At 33.4% G+C, this 23,026-nt stretch overlaps 1 protein-coding gene across 3 annotated transcripts in view; it reads left to right on the top strand.

Moving 5' to 3' along the window:
* Positions 1-23,026, top strand: part of MAN1A1 (mannosidase alpha class 1A member 1) — a 140,347-nt gene that overhangs the window by 66,446 nt on the left and 50,875 nt on the right. For all 3 annotated transcript variants that reach the window (XM_039871427.1, XM_039871408.1, XM_039871418.1), the window contains one exon: positions 15,811-15,905. In XM_039871427.1, the coding sequence (XP_039727361.1) occupies positions 15,811-15,905 (95 nt within the window). The remainder of the gene's footprint in view (positions 1-15,810; positions 15,906-23,026) is intronic.

The raw sequence follows: 23,026 nt of genomic DNA, 5'->3' as shown, positions 1-23,026 counted from the left end.
GGCTTCTTAGGTTAGTCTTCTCTCATGAACTTCCTATAGTCAAGTAGAAAGTACACTTACTATTTAATTTAGGCTTAACTGTTAATTCAGGTAACAACTGTAACATTATGTTGTTTCTGCTATCTAAATCTTTATGACTATCTAATGTTATCTAATGTTTTCTGACTAGGCTTACAATAATACCAACCTAGAGTTTAACTTTAAAGATGTTATAGTAGACCTTAAAGCTCTGTCATCTTGTCAGGCTTGCAATTCTTAATTTATTTAGTTACTTATGATCCATACCTTTATTCAACAAATATTATGGGACATCTATGATTATTTTGAGCATCTATTATGTGCCAGACTGTATTGTCTCTGGAAGATTCAGCAGTGAACAAACTAGACAAAATCTCTTTCTCATGAAATGAACGTGCTAATGAGGTAAAATGTTAAGTTCACAGGATAATTTCAGATAGTGTTAAGTGCTGTGAAGCAAATACAACACACTCATGTGATAAAGAGTGATGGAGGGAGGATTAGGAAGTTGAAGAGGACTGCTTTAGGCCAGACTGGAGCCAGAATCTGAATGACACCATTGAAGCTTTTGAGAAAATAGCATTTTCTCTTTCCTTTGTGACAAAGAACAAAAGAAGGAGGAAGACAGTGATGATAATAGTGGTAATAAGACCGTTTTTTGAGAGTTCATTTTATGCTAGGTGTGCAGTTGCAATACTGGGGAAATTGCATCTCTCATTGTAGATACACTGAAGCTCTATGCAGCTGATTCCTGAGTAACGTAGGAAGTGACTGAACTGGGATTGTACCCTGCTCTGTCTACTGCATGGCCCTGCCCACAAATTATTCCCAAAATGAAAGTTACCAGGATTAGAACCACCATCTTTCTTTTTTACTTGCTCATCAATTCAACATCTAAACCTCATATAATAAGCTAGCAATAATCTTCTATAATCCAGGAAATGTTCTACTTCCTGAGCAACAAAGCATAATTAAGATTTGAAAACTAAACTGATATGTTCATGAAACTTGTGAGTTTATAACAGGTTTTTATTCAAGTTGTATTTGAAATTATTTGTTGCATTTATGCTTTTTTTCAAATCAAAGATCAAGCCATCTTTAAATTTTTCCAAATAATTCTTTAAATTGTAAGCATTCTCATTATCCTCCTGTATGTTTTTATCCTTTATTCTTTCACACTCTCCATCACTAGAATAAAATGCTTTTAATTGTCTAGTATGTACATACGGCAAAAACTTTGCAATACATACAAAAATCCATGTGATTTCAGCATTAGTTTCTCTTTTTATTCTAAATTACTGTCGGTTACAGTTCAAAATGTTGATAAAATGTATATCTGTATTTTGGTGTGACATTTTAATGATTAAGCGATACATTCAACTTCTTTATAAGTAAGGCATATTGAGGACAGTAATTGAGAGTGCTGAATTGATGTAGATGCATACAATTTAGAAAAAAAAGTAATTTTTTTTTCAATTTTGAATCATTTTCTGATAAATATGAAGGAAAAAGATAATATCTTGTTACTTCAAATGAAACTAAAATCTTTTGGCCTTATTAACAGATCTAAATTGTGAAGGTTTACCAATACAATTGGAATGCTTTTATGTAATTAGGGAATTCCAAAATGGATTCAGGAATAGCTCATAAATCTAACATATGTCAATAGCACTTTAATAAATTTCTCCTGACTGTGAACAAAAATTTGGAATCCAGTTGCCTATTTGCTTTCTATATTTTATTTATTTAGACTAAGAGAGGAAAGAAAGCTCAGGTTTATTGTCATATATCATAAAAGTACCTGTAAAAATGATTTAAATGTCCACTTATCATTTATCATAGTCTAAGATTTGCAGTACACCAGCTTTACGAAGTATGTTTTCTTTCAGTTATGTTAATTGCTGTCAAAAGACAAGACTCAAAACCAGGGCCCCTAAGGTTAAACTAAGATTAGATCAGAGACCCAGCATTTCGCCATTAGTTTTTCCTAGGGGCCCATCCCATTGTGCAATTTCAAGATCCCATCTCAAATAATGGAGTTTAATTAGTACTCAGATAGACTAGCAGTTCCCATACTTTCAGGTATTGACAATGTCATTTTACCACTGCTTGGGTATTGCACGTCTCACTAGTTTGCCTATACATTCAATTCTTTCCCCTCTATATCCAGACAGATACAGAATAATCATTTATTCTTTTTAAAAATACTCAAAAATACTAACACTTCAACTCCTCCCCCCCCTTTTTAAATCAAATTAGCAAAGATTTAAAAACATATAAATACCCAATTTCATGAGGGTACGGCAAAAATTTACTCAGACATTGCTGAAGAGACTGTAATATGATACAATTGCTCTGAAAAGCTATTAAGTCCTATGCATATAAGAAGACCCTTAATAAAGGTATTTATTTTGCACCAATTATTCTACGTTAGGGAATCTATTCAAAGGAAAAATCCAAAATATAATCATACTCTACCTAAAGCAGTTAATGGATATATTTTATAGACTCAGTACATAAGAGGAGACATCTCAAATTTCCAGCTATAAAAGAATGGTAAAGCAGATCATGGAATGCCCACATAATGGCATTTGTGCAACAATTAAAATTTATACTTGTTCATTTATTTAACGACATGGACAAGTATTGATGTAATAAATAAAGCAAGATATAAAAATTCATGTATAATATGATTTCAGCTATAGAAAACAGAAAATCATTATATAGGAAACTATTCTTAAATATAAAAAATATTTGCTTCTGGTTGATATATGAGCTTTCCCCCTGCCTTTATGTTTTTTCTGTACATATCAGATTTTCCATAGTGCCCTAGTAATAATCTTATGATCAGAAAAATATTAAAGGAAAAATGAAATAGACTTAGGAAAAAAAATCATTACCAAACTTTTGCATCCTAGACTTACTCAGGATTCAGTTCTAGCCTCTCTTCAGATTTAAATTTTTTAAACTTTTCTTCCAAGCATCCAGCCTATAAAGACTTGAAAGTCACCTTTTCCTCTTTCTGACATCTGTTTCATAAAGAAAATGACTTTTCCTTAGTGATAATTGAATTTCCTTCTTTATAGTCAATTTATAGATTGCCATTTCAGATGGTGGCTTATTTACAACAACTACTATTAGATGTTGATATTATACTTAGTTTACATGGAAATGGAGGTAAAACAAAGCTTAAGTAAAAACATTGGTCATAAATTCTTGTACAGTGTTTGTATTATCAAAAGCAATTTAAAAAGACAAAGGCTAATTATAGTAACAAGATTTTTTTGTTAAACACATGAATCAGTCTAAAGTGTTATACAAAATATTATGTAGAATATTTCATATTCTAAAAAAATGTGCATTGGAAATTTCTTTGTATTTTCCATTATCAACCATTTAAAAGGCAAAAGAGTAGAGTTATTTGTGGTAAGTGTATAGACTCAACAATAAAGTTTATGTATAGCTAATGCAGAAGGAAATTTGGGAGTACTGAGGCACTTAGCACAATCTGTGACTTTGTCTTTCTCTACAGGATCTAATTGAAAGACGGTATTAGGAAAGACATAGCAAGGACCCTTTTTCCTGTTGTTACAGCAGTAAATATCCCTTAAGAAACTTCAAAAGCAATGCAGGCTTGCTTGAGAAAGAAGAAAGTAAGAGAAAAAGCTGTTCAGTAATGAGCCAGGGAGAAAAGAAAACCTTGCCTGAGAGATAAAGAGGTGACTATGAAAAGGAAATCATACAGTCTGCCAGACACTCGTGAGCCTTCTCAAATCAAAATCTAGATTCACTTTATGATGAAAACTGGAGGTAATTAGAAACTGTATTTTTTATAGTTTATACTATTTTACTTTATTTTTAAAAATCTAGAGCAAGTTTGACTACAGCGATATGAATTAATAGAGCTTGGTTATGGGTACACAGGTATTAGAAATTTCTATATTTTTGAAACATAAATTTTTAAAAATATTGGGAGGAATCTATACATGTGATAAAAAGTCAACAGTGTCTTATTTCATTTCATTCTCTCATCACCCTAAAACTCTACCTCTTTTTCCAGTTATGGGATATTGACTACTTGTCTGAGATCCTGTAATTAGAGTAGACTTTGTATAATGATCTTAAAATCTTATTCCTAAAGAAAATTCCAAATTTTGAGCCTGTAGGTAAGCCATTTGTAAATAGGGGTCTGCTTGAGTTACTCATTGTATTAGAGATATCGATCTAATAAACTTAAGAAGTCGCTCTTATGGAGTAGAAAGACATTGCTCTGAATATCTGTAATCCTGGCTTCTCAGATTCAGGTTGTTGATTCACTGCATTACTTTGATCAAGTCATTTTATCACTTTCAGATTTTTTTCATTAATTTAAAATAATGGAATATGAAATAAATGACTTTTAAACATCCTCTAAATCCAGCGTTCTCAAACTATGATACACTGATTTTCAAGTTCACAGAATGTTATAAATTGGAGGAGGGGTGTGGTGAGAGAAGTTTCCTTTTCATAACTAAAAACTTCTTAAACCATTTTTGGACATAAAAACAATGCCTCCTTCTGATAAAATGTAGCGTTGTGCTTTGTGCTATGCAATGCTTAAGGAGTCCAGATATGTAAATACCTAGGAATGAAAAAGAAATAGGAAAGTTGGATAGCTTAATGCCCTGGAGAAACCTTGTGTTCTGTGGGAGAGAAATTATCTGGTTGATAGTGGAAGGGAGATGCTAAGAAGTGGAGAAGCACTGCAAAGAAAACAATAAACTGCTATAGACGCAGAAACAGTTAGGAGCATTCATCGATTCTTTACTTACAGAGTAGCCACAGTCTTAACTCCTTCCTTACCCAAAACTTGAATGCAGATTGCTTTCCTTTGTAAGTAGATCTCCCATTTTAATGACAATCTCAACGGGGAATTCTGGCAGCTGTAGCAAGAATGAGAAACAAGGATTTCACGGCTAGCAAAACTGACTTTCGAGTCTAATGGATACAGAGGCAAGCTATTATCAGCATGCAAGAACTTAGGCAATATTGTTTCCAGGAGCCCTTCGTGATGAATCTACTAGAGGACAAACTTCAGACAACCGAAAGACCACATATTGTATCTTACTCTTAGTCTTAAGAAAGTTGTACATAAATCTTCACACTATTAATGTAAGCCATGCCTCATTTTACAAATGTTTCTCAATTGCATTCCAAATTTACAATATTGGCATAGATCTCGTTGTTGAAAAATAATTGTTTTATTTTTTTAAATGGTTTAAACCTTGTATGACTAATCCTACGATAAAACGGGAAGGGTTATTTTACTTGTAAACTACCACAAATAAATACGAGAGCTACTTTACATATAAGTGGCCCTTTAAAACTAAATACTATTGTGTGCTGATTTGCAGCAAAGTCTGTATAAAGAGAGAAAAGACTAATAAATGCTGTGCCGTGAACCAATAATTAGATTCTCAATGTGGTATAAAGTACTCACAGGAGGTTCGTTCTTGGCCTCATAAATTTGACCATATCTTTCCATTCTAATGCTATTAAGTGACTTAGAGACATGACTTAACAGTAAAATAAGCTCCTAAACCACAGTGGCAAGCACATAAGACTAAAATTATGCAGTGATGACTGCCATTCATTTAGGAATTGGCTGTCTCATTTGCTCTTAAATATCAGGCAAACAGCAAATGGAAAGTTGGCTGTTAAACTGCAAATTCAGCATCATGTGGCTTAATACCTCTTGTGCTGTTTGCTGAACTTAAAGACTATTAAAGATTGTTGCTTGATTCACTGCAGAAACAATATATCTGTGGTATTATATAAATATTTTGATGAAAGTATTGTTTCCAATCAATTTATTTCTTATTCTTACTGAATTTACCTGAGTCCACCTTCTGAGAAACTCAGTGCTTCTCAAGCTTTGGTGTTTATCAGAACCCCCAGGAGGGCTTAGAAAAACATATATGGGTCCCACTTTCAAGGTTTCTGATTCTGTACATCTGGTTGGGGACTTGATATTTGCATTTCTTATAAGTTCTCAGGTGATGCTGGTCTGAGAACCACTGACTTAATACCATGAAAGATTCCTCTTACAGTCAAAAGGATTCCTTTCTTTTAAAAAAATGAACTAAGAAAATAGACATCTGGATTCGGCTATCACCATTGTTTAGGAAACCATGACCTAACTTACTAGATCAAGAATTGAGGGAAACAACAACAAAAAAGAACTAAGGGAAACATTTCCTCTTTTGGGAATCATAATAAAGCTCTTTTCCTAAAATCTAACAAACATTGTAGCAAATGGTACATAAGCTATTTGGGGTTTCATTTCTGTTAAGGAAAACTCCAGCTAAATAAAGCCAATAGAAGAGCCCTCTCATAATTCCTAAAGAATATGTGATGCAAATTTCTATCATTACTTTAATATATAATAAAGACTTTTTAAAAAGTTTTTTGAAATGTTATTTCCTCCAAGTCCAAGATCCATATTAGACTTGGCCAGAATTTTTGTTTTTTAAATTTTTTATCACAACACCCCCCAAAAAAGTTCTTTTCTCACGGTTTTCAGTCATTTGTCTTCAATAGTACTGTCTTATAGTGACTAAAATAGGGGCCAAGTTTACAGTACCCCATTCTTATTCAATTTTGTTAACAGATGAAGTTTTCAGCGTTCATCTCAAGTTTTTATCAAGTGCATTGTTTGTTTAATATTAGAAGAGCTTGAATCCATTCATTTTGTACCTTGATTCTGTGGGTCTGCTGTCTGGCGCTTAGACAGGACTGTGGATTGCAGTGTGAACACTTCTGTTTTTACTCCCCCTTTATCCTTGACTACCATTTTTCTCCACTGTGCTTTACCTCAGAACTTTGAGTCTTACTTTTTTTTTTTTTGCCTTCTCGAGATATAATTGACTTGTAACATTGTGTAAATTTAAGATGTACAATTGATGTTGATTTGATGTACATATATCACAAAATGATTAATAGCCACAGTAGGGTTAGTTAGCACCTCCATCGCTTCACATCATTACTATTTCTTTTTTGTGGTGAGAACATTTAAGATCTATTTTCTTAGCAACTTTCAAGTGCGTAATACTATACTGTTAACTATAATCATCACGATGTACATTAGATCAGCAGAACTCATTCATCTTATAACTGGACATATGTACCCTTTGACCAACATCTGTCCCATTTTCCCCAACCTCACCCTTCCTCAGGCCCTGGAAACCACCATTCTACTCTCTGTTTCTATGAGTTATGCTTTTTTAGATTCCACATATGTGATATCATACAGTATTTGTCCATAAGTTTTACTTTTTTAAACACATCATGCTGCTACCCCAATCTTTCTGTTAGAGCTAGTTCTTTTCAATGGTTCCAATATATCAGTTTCTTAGCTAATAAAGGTGATACCCATCTGAATGATAACCTTCAAAATGTTGACTGGTCACAGGAGAAAAGATGATTATATGCTGTAAATAAATCATGTTGGGGGAAATCTGCTTTGTCTGGCTGAATTTAAGATTTTTCAAGAACACCTAAGTGATAACTTTCTCTATAGTATTATACAATTGTCTTTCTATATTTGTTTGATACTATTGCCAGTTTTACATGATCAGGCATCGTGATGGCAAGGATTTGTCTGATTACCTTGTGCAGTGCTCACAACAATATTATATCCATCTTCATTTTTGAGGGAGAGAAGAAATGGAAGTTATTATTTGATCATTTCCCATGTCTCATAAAATAATACTCTATGGACATTTTTCCAGTGCTACCCTTCAAAAACAAGTGTTATTATGAATCACTGACCACGGCTGTCTTGTTTACTTATGTATTCTAAGTGCCTTGTGCAACTTGGCAGGTAGTACATAGGCACTCAGTAAATACTTGTTGAATAAATGAATTGACATTTTTAAAAAGTCAGAATTATAGAAGAAATTCCTTTTTGAAAGTTAGTAATTTAGAAAGCTTAAACTATGTTAAAGTGTGTGCATGTGCATGTGTATGTGTATGTGTGTTAATGGTTTTAAAAAGCATTCAGATAGTGCAGTAGTGGCCACAATGGACGAGGTAAATTATGTGTTCTGTTAGTTATTGTTTGTATTTTAAAGAGGAACTACTCCTCAACGTACCTCAATTTGATATTTTCAAAACTCTTCTAATAAAAAAGTGTTGAGTTACATGACATTTTGATATTCTGATAGTGATTGCTATTAGTATAAGACATTGTTTCATTGAATTATTATGGTACTCTAAGAATAACACTGATCTATTAAAAACAGATGTAGTGTTGTCATGAAATAGGATATATAAAAATATTATAAAACCTCTTAATTTAAATGAAAAGTATTTAAGATGCTTTCAATAGAGTTAACATAATCCAGGGATTGGCAGACTACAGGCACCCCCATTTGTTTACATTTTGTCTGTGGCTGCTTTGACCCTACAACTATAGCTAGTGAATGAGTGAATGAATTAGTGAATGCCCTCTGACCAGAAATTTCACTTTCAAGCATTTAAACTGAGAAAATAGTCATGCGTACGAGTAAATGTGTATACGGATGTTTATTCCACTGCAGTTTGTAACACCAAGACAATTGGAAACCTAAATGTCAAATAATAAGGAACTGGCTAAATTGTGGCATATCCATACCACTGGCATATTACATAGCTGTTCTGAAAAGACATTACAAAAACATCTCCGTTGATATAAAACAGGGGTCAGCAAATTAAAGCACTCTGACCAAATTCAGCCTGAGACTTGTTTTTGTACTACCAGAGCTAAGAATAGTTTTTACATTTTAAAGGATTATAAAAGAAAAATATTAAAAACATGAGATACAGAGAGTATGTGATTGTCAAAGCATAAATACTACCTTAGTCTTTACAGAAAATGTTTGCTGACTTCTGATATAAAATATTGTATTTAATGTAGATTAAGTCGCTGGGGATGGATTTAAAACATTACAACATAGTATATATGGAGTGATGCCGTTTTTCTTTTAAAAAATGCAATCAATACTACTTAGAAAGGTAGACACTTAAGATGTTAATAATAGTTGTGTTTAGGTGTATAGGATTAATGGGATTCTATATTTTTTGCCTATTTGACAATTTTGTGATTTTTCAATAATAATATATTCACTGTAATAAGAAAATTTAAAATTTTCATTTTGGTGTGGGAAAAAATAGGAAAAAGAGATAATTTCTCTTGAGTTCTAAGATGCAAAGGTATATTTCTCCATTTTGTAGATGAGGAAACGGAGCTTAAAAGAGGTTAAACAGCTTGCCTGGGTGGCATAAACATAAGACAAAAATAACACTGCTGCCATATTTTCTGATCAGCAGCATCACTGTTTGATAACTTAAAATGTCCATCTATCAGCTAACATAAAATTATGAACTCTCTGCCTAAAGATACTTTAGAGCAGGGATACTCAACTGGGATGCACGGCAGGAGATGAGCAGCTGGTGCGCAAGCAAATCTTCATCTGTGTTTGTAGTAGCTGCTCCTCAGCGCTAGCATCACCACCTCAGCTCCGCCTCAGAACATCAGGCATTAGATTCTAAAAGGAACACTGGTCCCTGGTGCCAAAGAGTTTGGGAGCCGCTGCTTTAGAGGTATCAATGTATAACATATGATAAAGGAGAGTTATGCAGAAATCCAAAACCACCAGTTGAATAGGATTACATGCATAACCGGGTAAGGTTTACATTTACTTAGAATGAAAAAGGAGTAGCTTACATTTTGAATTTTTTTCGAAAAAGCAAACAAAACCTATGTCGACATAGGTATATAGTTTACTTTGTATATTCGCAAACTGTTACTGCTAAATAATATACAAATTCATTGCTTTTTTTATACCTATAGAGTTAATAGTTCAAATTTAGTTATCTGACACAAAAAGAGCACACAAGCTGAAGCTCATTCTTCTCACCATAAGATAAACAAAGAGACATTTGACTTATCCTTGGGCCCTGGTACAGGCCCTTTTCAGTGCATGTTTACAGAATTAGTCAGCAACTTAGAAGGAGAGCAAATATACTATAACAGTGAAAAATCTTCATTATAATGAACTAATAGCTACTAACAGAAGGAAACAGTAGGATCATAGAATGCAGAAATGAAAGTTCAGCAGTTTTTGGACAATTTAGTGTATGGACAAAAATTCTAACATCCTTCGATTATTCCTGAGGGAACCATTATCTTATAGCGAAGAACAATGATGATGATAACTGCCACTATTGCTCTTTAAAAATAGTTGTACAGTTTATCACATTTAATCATCATGTGATGTGAGAGAATGATTTCCTATTCACACATTTAGAAATGGAGGCACAAAAGGAGTTAAGTGAATCCTCAAGATCATACAACCCAGACAGCCGATGACAGGGGACTAGATCTCCTAGCCCCAACTCAGTGGCGGATGCTGAGTCACCAAGACAGATCCCTGCACATTTCACTAAATCAAAAGAACAGATAAACATGTTTTTAAAATCGATGCAAAGAAAGTTGAAGTATAAATATTCCGATGCTCTTTAGAAGTGAGATTGTGTATCTGGAAAAATTCGCCAGCATAGAATGCCTCATAACTCAAAAATGCCAGAGAATCACAATACACTTGCACAGATGAAGCTGTCATTTTCTTCCTCTTATCTCTCTATTGAACAAAGGTTTCCAAGCCTGGATTTTGTCTATTTCAAATGATCTGCAATGTTTTCCTGCACATATAATAGTTAACAGAACTGTCCCTATTTTAACACTACATCGGATATTAACAACCTCTATGTGGTGGATTCCACAAATTATGTTAGAAATCAGAAGCCAGTAGGGTACATGCTTTCATAATTCCTGTCTCTTTAGCAGGACTTACAGGTTTTTTAAAAAGATGTGTTCTTGTGTGTGTGAAATGTGTGTTCAGAAACTATTTGTCTTATTTATCTAATATTAAATATTAACAATGTGCCGCATATTTTTCAAAGCATCATGTCAGTAACTTGCCCATTTTTTAAACTTAAACAGGTGAAATGAGCAGCTCAACAACCCATCTCTAAGCACTGTATAACGGTTTGGGCTATCCTGCTGTATTTATTGTTCTTTGGCTGATTCTTTAAGAGTTAGAACACCTAAGATAACACAATGTGCGAACACCTAAGGATAATTCTAAGCAAAGGAGCTATATAGCCTTTGGTTTTCTTCTCCTCTTCAGTGCGTTTTTAACTTCTATATTGAATATATATATTGAATGTTAGAAGAGGGACATATAACTTTCTATCTTCATACTATATTTTTTTCCCAGTTTTCCCCTCTGTGCCATTTGTGTCTACAACAAACATGTACTTTCTTTTTGAGGAAACATTTTTTTTAAAGGACTCTAATTATTTGTCAAGGTATTTCCTCTGTCAGACAACCAGTATAATGTTTCTTGGTGTTGTCTTTTATGTACCTTTCTTTGCCCTTAACTAATGAGAAGCAAAGCGACCCATCTTCATTATGGCAAAGCTAGTAAGTAGCAGGCCCTGAACTAGAACTCAGGCCTCCTGATTCTCTGTTCAGTGTATCTGTTACCAGGCCACCCTGACTCTGGCTTATGCTTAGGGAAAATACAGAACTAGTTCCTGGAGTAGGTAGCATTGGTTGCTACCCACATGGATACTGGTAATGTCTACCTTGAATAACAGCCTGAAATTTTCCCCAGTATTTCTCTCCATTTTTTATCTTGCCTTTGAACTTTATAAAAATTTCTGCACTCAGGAGCTAGGGGATGAAATCAGAGCCCTCAGGAAAAAAATCAGTGTCAGAATGCAACTTTATTCATTCATTTATCAACATTTATTTATTTTGACTAGGGGATAGTATAAAAAGCAAACTTTAAAAAAATCTTTTTCACTAGCTATTAATTTTTTCATGAGAGTAAATATCTTTAAAAGCTAGCTAAGTCTAAAATGCCTATTCACTAGAGCTTTCTATATCTAAATTTTTTAATTACAAGTTTTTTCTTGCTCTTAAACTTTGTGCTTTCATATATTAGAAACTCAAGGCTAAGGTATAATTATAGTGATCCTTCTTGGTTCTGAGCCATAGTTACTGGCTGGTTAGCATGAGTATCCTTTATATTTTGAATAAACAAGTTGGAGAGACTTTAGTGCTTTAATTTTTCAGGAAAGCGAAAAACACTCTTCATCTACCTGCCTAAAGGCTAAAAACAATTGTACTGAATCACAGAGAAGAAAATCAAAACAATTGCAAAAGTATTCATCTAATTAAACTTATAAACTTAAAAAATGAAGTTTATAATGCAGTTTGTGAAACACGAGAAATAATTACTTTAATTTTAAAAAACTTAAGATTTTGGTTTTGATCAAATAGAGAATATGGGAAAATTAGAAACGCAGTGAAAGAAAGATGAATCTGTATGCGCGCGCAACGCCACACACACACACACACACACACACACACACACACACACACACACACACACGACCCACAGGAGAAAGTCCCTCTGAATCAAAAGAATTACATGTATCTGAATTGGCATGAAGCTTGCATTCACGTGACTGTAGTTGTCATCAGATCATCCCATATCAGAGCACTTATCTGGGAAACAGGGCCTCCCTGAACCTTAGTTTCCTCATCTGTATACCAAGATTATGGAACTCGGTAACCTTTGACGGTCGGCTATAAGTCTCTGCTGGATTAACTATTTTATGTGTCTTTATTTGAATATTTAAACATTTAGAGGTTCTACTCTAAACTGAAAAGCCAGAGTAGCTCAATAAGTATTTATTGGTTGAATAATTAAATTTGGTCCTTATTATGTGTTTTAATCAACTCAGCTAACAATATGTGGGTTATTTCAGTTATTTTTCAGCCAAAAATATTTTTCACATAGATGACATCTTGTGCTGAAAGCTTTTCTGTAGCAAAAATGAGTAAGAAGTAAACTCTGCTTTTACTAATGGGGAATTAGTGTTTGATCTTTTAACAGTGAAGTTTTCAGCATGAGCATTGCAAGAAAGGCTTTGATATTGATTGTGCACTTCAAACTGAAGCATGTCTGAACTGAAACTGGGTATTTCCAGAGCTGTCTGTTCTTATTCATTTCTTCTTTCCTTACTCTTTGCTCTAGCATGTAAATATTCTTGTACAGTTCTTCAAGGATCTGCAAACTAGAGAGGCAAAGAGAGCCATACATCTTGTTTACAGCCTTGTCTAATCCTATGTGCAAGAGTAAAATAAAAAGATAAATGTTTTTATTTGACGGATCTAAAATCTGAAGTTTTTTTAAACATTGATCGAAAACAGCAATGAGACTATGATGATGTTACGTAAGTGTAATGAAAAGATACAGTTTTAGTGTAATTATTTTGAAATTTTTAACTTTAGACCATAAATGTTTTCATCTAAACCTATTTGTGAGTTTTGCACTTGAAAGATTATTTTAGAAGCTATTTCATTATATTTTACCACCCTTCTTTCAGCACATTATATTAGTTTTGATTTTTGCTATGAATCTCTATAATGCAGAATCTTTTTGAAGAGTCCTCTTGGCTCACAAGATGTTTGCCCATCCTGATTGGAGAGAGTTGCACAGAAATCCTATTTAATTTTAATGGTCTTTTTTTTTTTTTTAAGAAAATCTCTTCTATTATTAGCATAGATTATATTTTATTAACTGTCATTTTTTATCTTGCCCTTTTAACTTTATAAAAATTCTCTCCTCCAAATATAAGTGCCAACAAACTTGGAAACTAAGATTGGCTAAGAATCAGGTGGCACATTAACACTTTATAAAACGTGGTAATAATTTCACTTTTTGTCAGTCTCATTTTTGTACTGGCTCTGTGACTTCTGACTACTACTTTTCCAATGATAGATAAAAAGCAGAAATTATCATCCCTGCTCTCTCATTTCATTGGAGAAATTGAGAACCAGAAAAGTTAAGTGCCTGGTCCAGGCCTCCCATTGAAGCCGTAGTAAAGCCAATCCTAGCACCCACATGCTGGCCTTGAGTCTAGTGCTTTCTCTATCTTGCTTACCCATTTGAAGGAGCACTGAAGTACCACTTAGAGTACTTTCTGCGATCATTTGCTTTTCAGCACATTATCCAAGATGTGCTAGTTAAAACTTAACTGCCCTTTAGAATGATTGATGACATTTCTGCTTCATTCTTTTAACAATATTAATTTTATAAGCTAATTTGGAATTTTATTACATACTCACCATTTAGGTAGAAAGATGTTCTCTTTGAGAATCTGAATTCGTCTTCACATCTAGGAGGAGTAACAAATCAAGCATAAAAATTAGAACAGATTCAGGCTTACATATAATTTTATTTAAATCTTCAATAGGTTAACTAATGTTTTCATTCAAAATTATTTTGTAATTGTGCCCAAAATTGAGATTCTAGAATACTTGTCCTAGTTTCCTGCAGACTATAGAAACCAGAGGAATAGGATGGAGCATTTTGCAAACACTAGAATGTCAGTGGTTTCTCATTACAGTGCCCAGGTATGTTTATTAATCTTGGATCGATTTATCCATTTATTAAGTGAACATTTATTCATCCAATTATTAAATGAACATTTACCACTTACTTTGCTGGATACTAGGTGTATATATACTAGTGAACAAGACAAAGTCCATGCCCTCAGGAAGCTTATGTCTGGTAGGGTCGTCAAACAATAAACAAATAAGCAAATAAGATCATTAGGATGTGATAAATAGTGGGATGGAAATTTTTTAAAAAAAAAAAGATGATACGATAAATAGTAAATGAGAGTGGCCAACTTTATGTGGGGTTGTTAAGAAAGACTTCTCTAAAAAAGAGAAATTTAAAGAGATTCCTGAAGTTGATAATGACCAGGCATGCAAAGAGCTAGAGAAAGAGCATTGCAGCCAGAGGAATCAGCAAAGGCAAAAACCTTGAGACAGGAAGCACCACTGTTTCCTGTTAACTGAGAATATAAATATCTTCCTACCCGCTACTCACAGATACAGATCTCTAGGTGTTTCCTTTTGTCACTCTCTTTTATCTCCAAGTAATTTTCTTTTTTTCTAAAGGTAGAGAAAAAGGCCTCCATTTCTCCATCATTGCCTATTATACCAGATTAAGTAATTTTGTATTTAAACTCCTAGATGATTTTTATCTCCAACTCTCATTTGGTCTGTGTTCTAGATATTTATGTGCATATATTTTCTTCTTTACAACAGTCTGGGTAGAATCGGTACCTAATTTAACTTTGCATCTTTTGTATCAGCTACACTTAGCATTAGAGGAAATTAAAACTATAAAGAGCTAAGACATATCAATTACCTGTAATAATATGTCTTTTTAAAACTTCTCCTTTTTCTGTGCCCTAGTAAATAAGTGAAGAGAGAATAGGACCAGATCTCCTGATTTTCAATCCAAGACTTATTCACCGACAACAGTAGTTCTTCCCCTGGCTTGCACACTGAAATCCCCTGACATCACCCATGATGTTTTAAAATATTCTCATCTGAAAGTTCCAAACCATAGAAATTAGAATTTCAGGAGTGTGACCCAGATATGAGCATTATTTAAATTTCCCCATGTGGTTCTAATGTATAACCATGATTGGTAATAAATGCCCCACAGCACCATGACCCCTGGACCATTCTCACTTTCCTAGGTAATTTTATTAATTTGAGAAACTTTTTTTTTCATGTATAAAAAATTTTAAAGTAGAGAAGTGTTAACTGTGAGATAGTAGTATAATACATTTTGTTTTGTTTACAATAGTAGCTTACTTAACTGTTTAACTTTTCAGATATTTCGAAAGAAAGCAGTGGAACTTGGGGTAAAATTGCTACCTGCATTTCATACTCCTTCTGGAATACCTTGGGCATTGCTGAATATTAAAAGGTAAAACTCTTCATTTCTGACAACATGTTTTAAGTTGTAATATTGGAGATTGTAATCTAACAAATAGACACTGGATGGATAATTATTTGAATGACGTCGGCGACTGCCACCATGGGGAGTTTTAGCCTCTCTCCTTATGTTGGAAGTTTTCAGTTTTTCAGTGTTCCATGGCCTTAAATGTGTCCCTATCATCGGATAACATGACCCCAATAGCATCATCTAAGCCAGACATGATTTGAAGTTTTCACTATTTCATGGTGATGTTGCATCAGTGAAAAACTGTCTTCTCCCTAGATTCCAAAAGCATCCATTATCTTTAAAATTGTCATCAAAGCATTTCAGAGATAAAACACTTGGACTCATCAGATTTCCCATGCAATGAGCTGGTATAGCTGAGATTTGGGAGCGTCTGAGGCTGCCCTACCCCCACTACAAGGCGGGAAGGGAACTGCTCCACTGACCCAGATCAAACCAACTGTCTCACCCCATTTGGGTGGAGAACTCCGGTGTAACAAGTCCATAGGAATGTGGCCCCAAGAAAAACCTGGGCTGAACACACTTTCTGGTATTCTCCTAGGGAATAGTTTGAATGAATTTTCATGATAGCTTGAACATTTTGTTAATAAACAATTTTATCTTAAGCTTCCTTCTTAACTCCCTCCTCATAAGTAATTAATTGCATATATGCCTGTTGGTGATGGTGGTGGTAGTGGTGATGATGATGTTGATGACGATGATGATGACAGGTATTTAACATCATAAAATAGGAAGCTTTGTTCTAGACACTTTACACATATTACCACATTTAATTCTCACAACCCTCAGTAAGGTCAGTACTGTTGTTATCTTCATTTTACTAATAAGGAACTCGAGTCACAGACAGATTAAGTCATTTGCCTAATGTCATACTGTATGTAAATGGTAGAACTAGAATATGTACTTAGACTTTTATCCACACACTGATGCACAGGCATTGATTAACCAGCTTTCTTGTTTTAGAAATGTCAAGAGGATGTACAGGGTGGTTGGGCAAGATTAATACACGTTTCTTCATTATTTTAGTCACATTCTTTTCTAAAATTAATTATAAAAAATCATCAGTTAAATGTCATGTATTATTTTCATTTGTATGTTATATATGTATACTTTGAATTCCTCCTGTATCTGTCTATAATTGTGTGTGCATACGTGTGTGTGTGTGTGTGCGCGTGTGTGTGTGTGCGCGCACGCGCTCGCACTTGGGGCAGGGGGCAGGGGTGCTAAGGCAATGAGATGGGGACTAGCCACACTGCTGGTCCATGTGAATTGAGGTAGTTCTATATTGTATAATGTGATATCTCAGAATCTGTTTTCTCCTTTAGGGGTCCTAAGGCTTTCTCTGTGTGCTTGAAGATCATAGTATATGCTGCAGGTCTTAATGCAGATATGGATCAGAGCTCAGTTTGGAGGCTGCGTGGCATTTGTTTGAGTTTTTTATTTGACTCATGTAGACCCACCTATATTACCTTCCATATCTTCATACTTTGTATTCATAGAAACTGACCTAGAAACTCTTCTGTTACCTGAAGTAAGATCTGGTTACAAAAACACTGTGTACATTTAACATATTTTTCCCCTACCTACCCTTTGAGAAAAATGATGCAGGCAGAATAATACATTGAGCTAATTGGTTATCGAGAGACTTGGGTCTAGGTATTTTACAGCTAGTGTAGGTTTGTCTTTAGAGCAATCATTTCAACTCTCCAGGCTTATTTGTAAACTGGAAGTTAAGCCATTTCAATAGTTCTTTTGTGAACATTTTCAAGTTCACAGGCCACTTCAAAATTGTTGAAACATGACTCTCTCCTCATAAAATGTGTATTTCTGAGCACACATATTTTCACAGAGTTTCCAAAAGTTAACAGTGCCATAAGAGCCCACCTAGGACCTAAGGACCCCTGGTTTAAAATACTGTAGCAAGGAGCTAGTTCTTATTGCTTGCTGGCAGGTAATGAAATTAGATAAAGGCCTACTAAAACTAATAGAGAGAGGTGTAGGCCTACATCTTGCAAAAATTCAGTCAGTTATAATAAGGTGCTGATATCATTTAATTAGTTGTAGCCTCTCTAGAAATAAGGATAAGAAATTAGATTATTTTAAAGCATACTTTACTTAGTGTTTTTTTTCTAACAGGCAAGAGGATTTCTCCTTAGTTAAATCTGTCCTTAGTGTACAGAGGAGATATTCATTGACACCTAAATGAATACTTCTAAAAGCTATTAAATACTGAATCTTCTGTTATCTTTCATATCTATGCTTCTTGAAAATTCATTAACTAAGGCATTCAGATTTTTTATAAAACCTTATTTTGCATTTACAGTATTTCATAGGGAAGTTTTTGTTTACTTTCAAAGATTATAGGATAATTGTATATGGTAAAAAAATAATTGCCATTTTATTTATATATTCGCTAATGTTTTCAAATTAAGCTAAAGGAAATTAGATGACTATCTGACAGGTAATAGAAAAAATTTTAATGTCTTCCTGGAATTCTGTATGAATTTTTTATTATATATTTTATCCATTCTCAATTCCACTTAACTAAATAGCAGTGACTTACCAAAATTTATATAATAAGCCTTGGCAAATTAATAGTAATATCAATCTGCTGAAATTCCTCCTATCCCTTTGCCCAGTCAGGTACACTCACTCATCAAATCCACTCTCCTTCCAGCTGTGAAGCTAATTTGTCATCTTAAAGAATTTCTTCTAGAAAAGAAAATATTTCATATTTATCTGCAAAAATTACATTTCAGAATACACTGTTGATGTCAACCTGTACATATATGCTATTTCATATGAATCTGTATATTTTGACAGTATGTGTTAGGGGATAAAGGACAGTTTTTGAAGACTGTCACCAGTAGAAGATTCAAAGGAGAGAGGGAAATGTATGTCTGGCACAATCATATTTTCTTAATTACCTTCTCAGAATAAAGGAGTGTCTGTAGAAGGATCCCAAAGATTAAAAAAAAAAACCTGCTTGAGAATGCTTTTTAGAATAGCTATGTGTTCACTGGTGGCTGGCTTTGAAATTCTTGGCAATAATTATGATGGGAGAGGCACAGAATATGCTGTCTGTAATATAATTCTGCTTTTCTCTCTCAATTTTGAAAATAGTTATGGATGCTGCTCTTTGCACGCACCTGTATGTTAACAAAAAAAGTGAACTTATTGGTATTATCTGTTCACATCCCTCTCATATTCAGGTTATTGTCTAAAGATAATTGATTTATCTTTTCTTTTAAATAAGTAAAATAAATAAGCAAGCAAGCAAGCAAGCAAGCAGACAAGCAAACAAGCAAACAAGCAAGCAAGCCAGCTTGCCTTTATTTGAGTTCCTACTCTGATGAAGTTTCTATTCTAAGTCCTGGGAAGATTGTCTACTTCTCTCCACTTCATTTAAAAAGAAAACAGACATGGTCTTTCCCTCAGGGTATTCACGGCCTGGTTGGTAAAGTAGAATATATATTTTATATGTTATATTATATACTCACTCATGTAATTGACAAATGTAAGAGAGTCTGTGCCAAGGAGAGATAATAATTCACTGGATTGAATTTAAAACAAGCAGTATTTTGAGTTGGGGAAGTTTATGCATTTGAAGCCAAAACACCAGTAAGCCAAATTGTATTTGAGTATTTGTGCGAACTGAGACTAGCAGAGAACCTAAATAATTTACTCATATTCTACATTAGGAATTCTGTCCCAAAAGCTGTTCAGAAAAAAAAAGGTATTATAATTATCTTTTCTTCCACATCTGTAAAAAAATTCTTAATTCAAGAGCTGCTATATTAAGTTGTAAATTAATCAGAATTGTGGTTTAATAGCAAGTGATAATTTGATTGAACAAATGCCTAGGTGTTATACACAGTACCTGATTAGGTTAACATGCTTGCTTCACCAATATAATAGTAGAATGGAAATGCATAACTTAACGCCTCTGCTGAAAGAAAACCATTGCCTTTTTAACAGATTAGACTTTGGTAGAACTCAATTTCTCTAATGTGAACATGTCAAAATTTGATGTCTGATCTTGTTATTGTGAGTAGCAAAAGGCCTTATGCATTTTTTTCCTTCAACATAAAGAAGAAAAATCACCTCTGTGGTTTATAAAATCAAGTGTTTCACCATTTCCATATTTATAGTGATAACTTATTAGATTTTGGTCTTTCTAAAGTGTGTTCTTAATTTTAAAAATATAGTTACTGTTCCCATTATTTACTTCCATCACAAAGAATAGTCTGGGCATTCCTAATAATTATTCTGTCTTTCTTGATAAATAGGTTAGTCTTATCTATATACTATTTTATCACTTGTTTCTCATTGTGGATTTTTCTGAACCAGTATTTTCCTGGTGGTTATATTAGGTTACAGGAACTGTCTACAGTGTGTGCTTTTATTGCACACATTGTGGAGTGTTTAGGGAAATGACTGATCTGCATTCCAGGTCTCATTAGTCAGCAAGGTGATGAATGAGGCACAACTCTCTCACCTGTTTTTATTTCCTGCTGTGTAAAGTTTTATTCACTGACTATGTTAATTATCCAACACAAATGCATACCATATCATTAGTTACATTGCAGTTTATATTATTATAGTTAAATTGCAAATTGCTTTACTTTAACTGAAATAGGGCCTTAATTAAGAATAGTACATAACCTAATGTTTTCTAAGAGTGAACGATTACCTTGTGTGAAACATATGGTGTGTATATTGTAACAAAAGGTAATAGCCCCTTTTTGAATTTCTTAATACTTTGATGGTATAAAATGCTTAAATATTAAATTATAGTTGGTTAGTTTTAATAGACACAAAGTATGAAAAACAATGTAATTAGGTTAAATATTGAAAGAATATTTTCCTTTTATTTCCATGTGATTTTACTTGACAGATGAAATATAAATTCCTGATCATTAAATTTGCTAACCATTTTATAAAGTATCTTGTTTCAGATTTGAAAGAAGTGTATGTTTTAAAATTAAGCAAAATATAATTCCATATCTTAACATCATAAGAATAATGTAAAAAGTATCAAGAAACAAATTTTCTGAATATAAGCAGATCAAAGTTATTTAATTGCTAATATCCTAAGAGGTAAAATAGCCCTTAGTTACCCTAAAAAATGTTCTGTAGCAGCAATATAGCCTGAATATAAAATCAGAACTGCCTCTTAATAGTTTTATCTTTTATTACATGTTATGAATCTGTTAAGAATTCAAAGATAAGTTCTGCAAACTTAAGAAAAGTAAAAAGAAAAGTTACAGTCTTACCAAGTATTTTAAGCTTACTTGCTTTATGTTTTTTATTTTTTCTGATTGAATATTTTATAATGGGTTTCCCTTTCTTATCTATTTTAATTCATTTGGCTATTTATGCTCTTTTGTAAAGAGTAATAACCATGCTTTAAGGTTTTAATATTGACATGCACAAAGTTATTAATATTAGACATTAGAATATTATTACCATAATTAAAGCTGCTATTTATTACCATTGTCAATATGGCTTTTGGCTTTGGATAATTCACATAACTGAATTTGCCTTTTCATAAGTAAAATTAAAATAACAATAATGTTATCTGTCCTGATGATCTTATAAGGCATTTGTGGAAATCTAATGAGCTAATATCTAAAAGATTAATCATTGTAAAGTGTATAAAGTAAATGTAAATTGGAATGATTATTAACTTATGGTCTTGTTCTCGATTTTTGTTATAGAATATGGTATACGATAAAATAGTATATAGCCAAAATTAACTTGGTTCTGATGTCTTTTTATAGTAATCTTCAGTTTTTAAGCTACTCAGGGCTTCTAACTCATTCTCAAGCTCAAGTCTCATTTTCTTAGGTCAGGAAGGGAGATGGTATTGGTAGAAGTAGCTGGAAATATGGAGAGAACATCTCCATGTAGTCCAGAGTAGCTGTGGCTTCCTGGTCAAACATTTATTACATTTTCAATTATTTTGGAATCAATCTATAGAGTCAAAACAATTTCCTCCCTCAAATTATACTTATTGTTGAATTATCTCCTCTAGAAATAAAAACTGTTTAATCCATAAGATTTAAGGAGAGTGTGAGGCAATAAAATGCAATGTTCTTTCCCCAAGTCACGTATACTAGCTAGTGCTTACTTAATATGATACAACTTAGTCTATGAAAGGTATGTGTATTCTTGCTATAAACATCCTCATTTTATTACCAGTTCCTAGGCTGTCCTACTTCTATTAAGGGTCTGACTTCTGTGGTTACTTAGTTTCTATCAGTGATGCTCAACCTTCCCAGTCTGTTTCAATTGGTTTGAAGTAAGGTCCTGGTATTATTTGAAGTCTCTTCAGGGCATTCTAATATTCAACTGAGGTTGAGAATCCCTGCTTTATATACCTAGTATTTATATCTTGACAATAGCTCCATTTCTCTTCTCTGTTACCCTTGAAAACTTTTCTCTGCCAATTCATCGTTAACTTATTGAAATATAGAACATTAGAAAATTGGCTTGAAAATACCCAGCTTTAGTAGAACAGTGGTTCAGAAACTTTAGAGTATATGAGAATTGCCTGGAGGTCTTATTAAAACACAAATTACTGGGCCCCACCCACAGAGTTTTGGACTTAAAAAGGATTTTGATAAGGCTTGAGAATTTGCATTTCAAACCGAATCCAGGCTGATGGAGAGGCTGATGCTGCTGGTCCAAGGACTACACTTTCAGACTATTATAATACGAGAAATGACTGAGCCATTATAGCTGTTCAGGTTCTTAAATCTTACAGATGCTCAGTGAGGCAACCGAACCCAAATATCCATGAAAAGGGAGAGTGTTATTTCTCTGATTAATTTACTTTTGTTACCCAACATTTTCACTTAACTCTAAGCAGTTAATTAATATTGCTTCTTCTGGAAAGCAGCTAATTCCAGACACTAAATACCCAAAAAGAGTTTACAATGTCCTTTTCACCCTTGCATTATTATTATTTTTTAATTCAATAAGAGTAGAACTTGAACTTTGGGACATTTTAACACAGAGAGAGAAAAAAGGGCATTTTTAATTAAGGACTTAAGGGTAACTGTTTAAAAGGAGAGCCATTT

The sequence above is a fragment of the Pteropus medius genome, unplaced genomic scaffold (genome assembly GCF_902729225.1).
Source record: "Pteropus medius unplaced genomic scaffold, Ma_sr-lr_union100, whole genome shotgun sequence".
Classification (NCBI taxonomy): Eukaryota; Metazoa; Chordata; class Mammalia; order Chiroptera; family Pteropodidae; genus Pteropus; species Pteropus medius.
Note: the sequence above shows the minus strand (reverse complement) of the source record. Positions and strands in the feature narration are given on the sequence as shown.